The sequence below is a fragment of the Conger conger genome, chromosome 5 (assembly GCF_963514075.1).
Source record: "Conger conger chromosome 5, fConCon1.1, whole genome shotgun sequence".
Lineage (NCBI taxonomy): Eukaryota > Metazoa > Chordata > Actinopteri > Anguilliformes > Congridae > Conger > Conger conger.
In genome coordinates, this window is record NC_083764.1 from 65,361,397 (window position 1) to 65,371,396 (window position 10,000).

The 10,000-nt window shown below is 51.1% G+C and overlaps 1 protein-coding gene across 2 annotated transcripts in view; it reads right to left on the reverse strand.

Annotated features, from left to right (window-relative positions):
- The window catches only part of LOC133129616 (transcriptional repressor p66-alpha-like), a 37,111-nt gene that overhangs the window by 5,115 nt on the left and 21,996 nt on the right, over nucleotides 1–10,000 (reverse strand). For both annotated transcript variants that reach the window (XR_009708830.1, XM_061243826.1), the window contains exons 2-7: nucleotides 4,201–4,333; nucleotides 3,311–3,442; nucleotides 3,083–3,163; nucleotides 2,754–2,882; nucleotides 2,091–2,291; nucleotides 908–1,187 (exon numbers count right to left, since the gene is read on the reverse strand). Coding sequence is in view for 1 of the 2 variants with exons in the window: in XM_061243826.1 (XP_061099810.1) it covers nucleotides 908–1,187; nucleotides 2,091–2,291; nucleotides 2,754–2,882; nucleotides 3,083–3,163; nucleotides 3,311–3,442; nucleotides 4,201–4,251 (874 nt within the window). In the remaining variant the exon portion in view is untranslated. The remainder of the gene's footprint in view (nucleotides 1–907; nucleotides 1,188–2,090; nucleotides 2,292–2,753; nucleotides 2,883–3,082; nucleotides 3,164–3,310; nucleotides 3,443–4,200; nucleotides 4,334–10,000) is intronic.

Genomic DNA, 10,000 nt, shown 5'->3' on the forward strand with positions numbered 1-10,000 from the left:
TCCAAAAACAGTGACGTATTTGACCAGGTGACTAGCTGTGCATACAACTATCCTCATGGCTCATCTGCCTGGTGTGAATATGTAGAACAGGGATCACAAATCTAACCCTCCAATCTAAATCCGGCCCTGGTTTTCTTTTCTCCCAGGTTATTAGTGCTGCTGATTGGTGGCCAGACTGTCTTTACACCTGACTCCCATTACATCACAGCTATTTAGCTAATGCTTGTTTTTTATCCAAAGCGACTGATTAGACAAAGCAGGGGCCAATCAATCCTTGCCACTAGGCTATAGGCACCTTAGCCACTAGGCTATAGCACGGTAACCACTAGGCTATAGGCACCTTAGCCACTAGGCTATAGCACGATAACCACTAGGCTATAGGCACCTTAGCCACTAGGCTATAGCACGATAACCACTAGGCTATAGGCACCTTAGCCACTAGGCTATAGCACGATAACCACTAGGCTATAGGCACCTTAGCCACTAGGCTATAGCACGATAACCACTAGGCTATAGGCACCTTAGCCACTAGGCTATAGCACGGTAACCACTAGGCTATAGGCACCTTAGCCACTAGGCTATAGCACGGTAACCACTAGGCTATAGGCACCTTAGCCACTAGGCTATAGCACGATAACCACTAGGCTATAGGCACCTTAGCCACTAGGCTATAGCACGGTAACCACTAGGCTATAGGCACCTTAGCCACTAGGCTATAGCACGGTAACCACTAGGCTATAGGCACCTTAGCCACTCGGCTATAGCACGGTAACCACTAGGCTATAGGCACCTTAGCCACTAGGCTATAGCACGGTAACCACTAGGCTATAGGCACCTTAGCCACTCGGCTATAGCACGGTAACCACTAGGCTATGGCCGCCCTGCCCGCGCGCTATGCTACGCTCACCCTTAGCCAGCGTGTCCAGCAGGTTCTGCACCACCTCCTCCAGGCCCACCAGGTAGATGAACTCGTTGTTGGCGGCGGAGGGCAGGAAGTTGAATTGGGGCGCGGGGGGCTTGGGCGGGGGGATCTCCAGCAGGGTCTTCTCCAGCTGCTTGCGCAGGGCCAGCTTGGCGGCCGCCTGGCGACTGGCCGGCGACTCGCTGGCGCTCACTGATGACACGCTGCCGCCCGTCAGCTGGGACTGTGATGTCACAATGGAGCCTTTCAGCGAGTTTGCCGAAGCCTGGGAGATAAAGGAGGAATGTATCAGTCCGTTCGGCGTCAATGCCGTACACAAGCTTGAATTCCCATAAGCCGAAGGCGCCACCTTAAAACAAGGAGACTTTGTAGGGAAGCGAATAAAAGACTTGGCAACCTCTTGTTGGAAAATGAACGCTTACTTTTTCATTAACAGTACTTGGGTAAAGAAGCTAACCAGGATGTCAAACATTGCCTTGTTCTAATATAGGACACCGTTTTAAGTGAGGGGGGGGGGGGTTGTATCCATAGCAACCTGACTCTGTAAGGCCCATCACTGACCTTTTGGTTTTTCTATTGCCCGCTTTGTTTTGTGTGTCTGTGTCAGGAAGTCATCAATGAGAAGTAAAAATGTGTAAAACCGGAAAATATGGGACAAGAACCTATGGGATGCCCCCAAACAAATCCAGGACGACTGGCAACTCTGAAAGTCAAATCGCTCTCTAGCCAACATAAGGCATTATTCACTGAGGTGAGGGGACAGATTCTGTGGACCCTTCAGGTAATCAGGGCCATACAGGAAGTGTTCACTTCCTACAGACTGAGCCTGAACATTCCCATCAGATCAACTTCCTGAAGATCCACTCCCCGCTCTGGCCTGACGTTCGGTATTGTGCGGCAGCACCAGAAGTACCTGTAACTCAAACTCTTCTGCTCTGAAAGCAGACCCTCCATGCAATGCACACAGGCGGAGGAGCAGTGACAACTATAGGGAACCTCAGGTAGGTAAAGAGCGTCTCGTAGAAGCTTCTGGAAGTCCCAACAGATACTGAGGGTCTATAGAGGTGCCTTCTGGAAGTCCCGACAGGTACAGAGGGTCTATAGAACCTGGCCCCCTCTCTCCCAGGCGTCCGCAGGAGCGTGGGGAAGCCCCGGCAGGTGTGCTCACCTGGGAGATGTTGACCAGCAGGCCGGTGCTGCCCACGTTGGCCACGCGGATGAGGCCGGGCTGGATCACCCGCTGGCCCTGGACCTGCACCCCGGGGCCCGCGGGGCGGGGGGCCAGCAGCAGGGGGGGCGGCCCCGAGCTGGAGTGCTGATGGGGCTGCTGTCTCATGCAGTGGATCTGCTGGGGGGTCACCTGGACCGGCTGGGGGATGAGAAGAGAGGGGGAGAGAGGGAGAGGAGGAGAGAGGGAGAGAGAGGGGGAAGAGGAGAGAGGGAGAGAGAGGGAGAGAGGGGGAGAGAGGGGGAGAGGGAGAGAGAGTGAGAGGAGGAGAGAGGGAGAGAGAGGGGGAAGAGGAGAGAGGGAGAGAGAGGGAGAGAGAGGGGGAGAGAGGGAGAGAGAGGGAGAGAGAAGGAGAGAGGGGAGAGAGGGAGAGAGAGTGAGAGGTGGAGAGAGGGAGAGAGAGAGGGGGAGAGAGGAGGAGAGAGGAGGAGGTGGGGAGAGACAGCAAAGGAGAGTTGGAGAGTCATTATAGTGATGTCACAGAGAGAGCTTCCCACAGGAAGTGAAGACAGTGATGTCACAGAGAGAGCTTCCCACAGGAAGTGAAGACAGTGATGTCACAGAGAGAGCCTCCCACAGGAAGTGAAGGCGGTACTGGCTTACCTGTGCGCCTCTGACCAGGGGAGGCATGACGGTGTGGGAGTTGTGGGACCCGGGTTTGGAGGAGGTCTGCTGCCCTCCCCGCACCAGAGGAGGGGGGATGACCCCGCCCAAACTCCGCCCCGACACCACCTAACGGCACGGGTAAAGGCGTTAACGCCACGCTGCAGAACGTTGCAGAACACAACCTCTCAAACTTTACACTTTTTCTTAAAGCGACAGAGCTGCAGTGAGAAGCCTCTTTTAAATTAATCTGCTTTTTAATTAACCGCCAGTGCTTGGCTGCCTCACAGGAACACACAAGGAAGCCGGACTGTGGAAGCTACACCGACCTGCAGTGACCCCTTGTTGGCTGCAATACTTCCCCTGACCAGAGGGGGCGGTGTGGCCGCAGAGCTGGATGACCCAGTGGTCTGAAGAGAGACAGAGAGAGAGAGACCGATGGTGAGTAAATCAGGGGGTGGAGGTGTGGGGTGATGGTGGAGGTGTGTGGGGTGATGGTGGAGGGGTGGGGGTGATGGTGGAGGTGTGTGGGGGTGATGGTGGGGGTGTGGGGGTACCTTTGGGGCCGGCGGCTCCTTGTGCACCTGGCTCTGACGGAGCTTCTTCAGCAGAACCAGCCGCGCCTCCTCCAGCCTCAGCTCCTCCCTCAGCTGCTTAATGACACGCCCCCTCTCCTCAGGACTGCTCCTCTGTACATACACACACACACACACACACACATACACATACACACAGACACACACACACATACACACACACACACGCATACACACACACATACACACACACACAGACACACACACACACACACGCATACACACATACATACAGACACACACACACATACGCACACACACATACATACAGACACACACACACACACATACATAGACACACACACACACATACACACACACACACATACATACACACACACATGCATACACACACACACACACATACATACATACAGACACACACACATCTCTGAGTGAAACTGAGCAGTAGCTCTATGACAGTCAGCACACTGAGATTAAACACACTGCTGTCAATCATCACCCCTGCAGCCCCTGCCCTACCCACTCAGCCACACACAGGAACAGGCTCTTGGGCCACACACAACCACACAGGTAAAAATCACCTGGATTCACAGACAATTTCTCACACCCAGCAACGAGTCTCTGTCTACTGACCCAAGGCAGGCGTTCAGGTGAAAACCCGGCTACATTCGGTTGAACATTGAAAGTTATCCTAAAGTTATTATTTAAATAACCTAAAGACTAGATGTTGATTTTGTATTTATTGTTTTTTTGGGGCACCATCGCCACAGCTCCATAAATCGGTCTCTGGATCCTACGCGTAAACTACATGCAATCGCCAATACACACACGGCCGCCAAACCCGACCGCTCCTCCGTCGCGGCACCGCAGTGCATTGTGGGCCGTACCAGTAGCCGCTCCGTGTCCATCTCCTTGGGACAGTGGTTGAGCCCGTTCATGGTGGGGGGGCTGGGCGGCTCGTTATCCGACAGGACGATGACATCATCCGGCGAGGGTGGCCGTTTCTCCCCTTTGACGTTACTGCGGGAAAACGAGTTAAGACATTTAATAAAAAATAAACTAAGAGAAGTGTCAACCTCTATTTTATCTGGAATTCCAAATGTAGACATTTCATTTATTCCACTACTGAGTTCTGCCCTACTGCACACACACGCACACATAAATATTTGCGACTGTGTGCGTGTGTGTCTGTGCATGTGTGACTGTGTGTGTGTGCGACTGTGTGTGTGCGTGAGTGTGTGTGTGTGTGTGTGTATCCGTGTGTGCGTGTGAGTGTGCCCGTGTGTGCGTAGGTGTGTATGCGTGTGTGTGCGAGACTGCGTTTGTGTGTGTGCTTTGATCAAATTTTTGTGGGCATGCGATTACATTGCAGAGACATGAAGTTGGGTGTCAGGGAATAAAACCTGAAAAAGCACATTTAATTCACCAGACAATCCGGAGTATATGAGCCACCAATGTGCCGGAAAAACGGCAGCATCCATTAAATTCACAGAAAGCGAAAGCGCACTTGCATTTCCTAGAATTTAAAAATATATATACGTGCGTTCCCAAGAAATACGCGACTCGCAAACGCAGTGGCTAACTTTGTCCACAGGAGGGCAGCAAACACTAATAATCTGCCTTCTGCCGTGACGAGGGAATGACGCGGCAGGGTGAGAGTCACGTTAGGATAGCTCGCGGTGGATTATATATATTTTTTATTTCTTTATTTTTGCGTGTGGGAGCTGATCAGAGATCAATTACTCCTGTCTGATGGACAGGAGAGGGGTAGAGAGGGAGAGACAGAGAGGGGGAGAGAGAGAGAGAGAGAGGGAGGGGGAAAGAGGGCAGTGAAGAGAGGTAGAGAGAGAGAGGGATTCATCATTGAGTTGTATCTTTACACCCCTACCCCTGTAATAAATAAAGAATCATTTATTCAGCTGATGCTTTTATCCACAGACTAAGCAGGGGACAATCCCCCCTGGAGCAATGCAGGGTTAAGGGCCTTGTTCAAGGGCCCAACAGCTGAACAGATCACGTTGCGGCGCCACCGGGGTTTGAACCTCCAGCCTCCCGGGTCCCAGGTCGCCCCTGACCCTGGTGCTGACAGAGGCGACTTCACTCAGATGTCAGACATTGATTAAATCCATGATCAAATAATATTTTCAAAATATTCTCTGTCCTCTGTGTCGCTGCTCGCTGTGTTTCGGGTCTCCCGGGAGACCACGTGATTGATTGACAGGGCTCCACGTGCAGGCGTCCTGCAGATCACCATTACCCAGCAGCCCTTGCGGCGCCTCCACGCCCCGAGCCGAGCCTCGTCTCAAACACGAGCCCCGGTCCCGCCCAGGTCCTGCTCAACCAATCCAAACACACGCACGCCCAGTACAAGTACAATACATTACATTACATTACATTACATTAATGGCATTTTGGCAGACGCTCTTATCCAGAGCGACGTACAGTTGATTAGACTAAGCAGGAGACAATCCTCCCCTGGAGCAATGCAGGGTTAAGGGCCTTTGCTCAAGGGCCCAACGGCTGTGCGGATCTTATTTTGGCTACAGCGGGATTAGGACCACCGACCTTGGGTGTCCCAGTCATTCACCTTAACCACTACGCTACAGGCCACCCTTCCCAAAGCACCTCAAGATGAAATATGCACAGCTAAAAATAGATCAGAGGCAGTAAAAATAATAAACAGGAACAAACAGCAATTTAGATTCAGGAATTGGAGTGGATTCAGAAGATCCAAACACAGAGACTCAACATTAAAGGAATAAAGAAATGGGGGACAAAAGGTTTGGGGCGGGGTACAGGGACAGAAAAAGCGGGGGGGGGGGGGGGCCTTAATTTGGGTCGGAAAAGTTTGGCCCCCCTGCCCTCACTCCCAAAACTTGAAAAAATAAAAATGACTCTTTCAGGACAGATTCTTCAATGATCACAAAAACCACTTCCTGTGTTCCAGTCAGTCAGCCACCGGAGTCACATGACCAAGGCCCGTCTCTCTCTCTCTGCGTGTGTCATGTGACACACACACCACGCCCCCTCCTTTAACCGCTCCTTCCAGTGTGGAAACCATGGCAACGGCCGGCTGGAACCGGTTGGTGACAGAGCCTCCATTTTGTGCAGAGAGGGAGGGAGGCTCAGGGGGCGGGGGGGAAATGGAGGGCCTGCCCCAAACTTTTCTAAAAGGGGGGGGCTCCACTTCCTGTGTGACAGGAACAGCACTCCCACATGCGCAATGTGCTATACACACACACACACACACACACCATATACACACACACACTCACACACACACCATATACACACACACACACACACACACACACCATATACACACACACACTCACACACACACCATATACACACACTATACACACACACACACACACACACACACACACACACACACCATATACACACACTATACACACACACACACACACACCATATACACACACTATACACACACACACACACACCATATACACACACACACACACACACCATATACACACACTATACACACACACACCATATACACACACACACTCACACACACACCATATACACACACTATACACACACACACCATATACACACACACACTCACACACACACCATATATACACACTATACACACACACACACACACCATATACACACACTATACACACACACACCATATACACACACACACACACACACACACTCTCACACACATACGCACATACACATACACACACACACACACACACACACACACACACACACACACCATATACACACACGCACACTCACACTCACACATACACACACTATACACACTCACACACACCATATACACACTCACTCACACACACACACACGCACACTCACACACACATATATACACACACACTATACACACTCACACACTATATATATACACACACACACACCACACACACTATACACACACAATATATACACACACATGCACACTATACATACACACCATATATACACACTCACACACACTCACACACCATATGGACACGCACACACCATATACACATAATACACACAAAGTGTGTGTGTGTGCGTATGTCTCAATATCAAGCCCACAACCCCTTACACACACACACACAAACACCTTTCTGTACACCTCTGTAACCCACAAACTAAAAGGTGGATCTCCACAACATTGAGTAATCTGCACTTGCGTGGAGGCACACTTAGCCAGAACCAAAAGGGCTAGCACATTAGCACATTAGCACGGTTAGCACTCCTCACCCTGACACGGTCCTCCTCCACAACACCTTTCACTCTCTAAACAGGCAAAACGTTCGCTCAACTTCGCAGGACCTGGTACACTTGCCCCTCATATTAATCAGTCAAAGAAACACACTGATCATATTCAGGAGGCAATTCATCTGTTTAGAATAATATTCTGGGTTTCTGACATAGCTTTTTATGGTGCCTAATCCTTAAGGAAATAGGACAATAACCTAAAATCTCATTAAAATTATGAAAAAATATAGAATTATTCAAAACATACATTTAAAAGTTTCTTTATATCCAAAGCGACTTACAAGTGCATAGGTTCTACCACAAGTCAAAGCATCACATCCAGAACTAGGAAAATACACATGGAATGCTGTTCTAAACATATAGTCGTCATCATAAGTGCAATTTTTTTTTTTTTTACATTTACATTTACATTTTAGTCATTTGGCAGACACTTTTAATCCAAAGCGACTTACAAGTGCTTAGGTTCTACCATAAGTCAGAGCATCACATCCAGAAACTAGCAAAATACACAGGAAATGCTGTTCTAAACATAGTTGTTGTCATCAGAAGTTTTTTTTTTGTTTTTTGGGGGGGGTTAGACAAGGATAGGGATATCAGAAAGGAGGGGCAGGGGAAGTCAGGAGGGAGGACTAAGGTAGAGTTTGAAAAGGTGGGTTTTGAGTCTGCGTCGAAATAGGGGGAGGGATTCTGCTGTTCTGACAGTGGTAGGCAGGTCATTCCACCACTGAGGAACCAGAACGGAAAACAGGCGTGAACGTGCAGCTCGACCGCCAGGTGCACGTAGAGAGGGAACCGTAAGGCGACCAGAGTTGGCAGATCGGAGTGGTCTAGCTGGGACCTGCATTTACATTTACATTTACATTTTAGTCATTTGGAAGACGCTTTTAATCCAAAGCGACTTACAAGTGCATAGGTTCTACCATAAGTCAGAGCATCACATCCAGAAACTAGCAAAATACACAGGAAATGCTGTTCTAAACATAGTTGTTGTCATCAGAAGTTTTTTTTTTTTTTTGGGGGGGGTTAGACAAGGATAGGGATATCAGAAAGGAGGGGCAGGGGAAATCAGGAGGGAGGACTAAGGTAGAGTTTGAAAAGGTGGGTTTTGAGTCTGCGTCGAAATAGGGGGAGGGATTCTGCTGTCCTGACAGTGGTAGGCAAATCATTCCACCACTGAGGAACCAGAACACATACCAGCAACTCTCAGATCAACTACATTACCCATTATCTGTGTGTGTGTATCAGTGTGTGTGAGTGTGAGTGTGTATCAGTGTGTATGTATCTGTGTGTGTGTATCAGTGTGTGTTTGAGTGTGTATCAGTGTGTGTATCAGTGTGTATGTATCAGTGAGTGTGTGTGTGTGTACATTAGCGTGTGTGTATCAGTGTGCGTGAGTGTGTGTATCAGTGTGTGTGTATCAGTGTGTATGTATCAGTGAGTGTGTGTGTCGCTCAGGATGGACACCCTCCCGCCAGGCTCCGCCTTCGCCACGCCCCCTCCCGCCCTGGCCCCGCCCCCGCCCGCCCTGACCCCGCCCCCCGGCTCCAGTCTCAACTTCTTCCCCTCCACCTCGGTGGGCGGGGCCAGGACCTCGGTGGGCGGGGCCAGGGCCTCCGGGGGCGGGGCCTCCCGCTCCAGCGCCCTCTTCTGGCTGCGGGTCTGCCTCACGGGCTCGTCCGCCATCTCTGCAGCTGGAGAGACATCACAGCACGTCAGCCATGCCCCTCTGCCCCTCTCCCCCTCTCCCTCTCCCTCTCCCTCTCCCTCTCTCTCTCTCTCCCTTTCCCCTCTCCCTCTCCCTCTCCCTCTCTCCCTCTCCCTCTCCCTCTCCCTCTCCCTCTCCCTCTCCCTCTCCCTCTGCCCCTCTCCCTCTGCCCCTCTCCCTCTGCCCTCTCCCTCTGCTCCTCTCCCTCTCCCTCTCCCCCTCTCCCTCTCCCTCTCCCCCTCTCTCCCCCTCTCTCCACCTCCCTCTCCCCCTCCCCCTCTCCCCCTCTCCCCCTCTCCCCTCTCCCCCTCCCCCTCTCCCCCTCTCCCCCTCTCCCCCTCCCCCTCTCCCCCTCTCCCCCTCCCCTCTCCCCCTCTCCCCCTCCCCCTCTCCCCCTCTCCCCTCTCCCCTCTCCCTCCCCCTCTCCGGTTAAAGGGACAGCAGGTCCGCTTAGGTTCGTATGTTTGTTAGGTTTGTATCTGTATGATTACACTAGGACTCGGAACTGTACTGTCTCTCAGGTCCACTTCACACTTGTACTTGTGTTTGATCTGTACTTTGTTGTACGTCGCTCTGGATAAGAGCGTCTGCTAAATGCCTGTAATGTAATGTAATGTAATGTATTGTTAGGATCGGTAAGAAATGCAAACGTTGGTTCTGTGGATAGTTATTTGGTGACCCCAAATGACCCCCGTGTTTGAAAA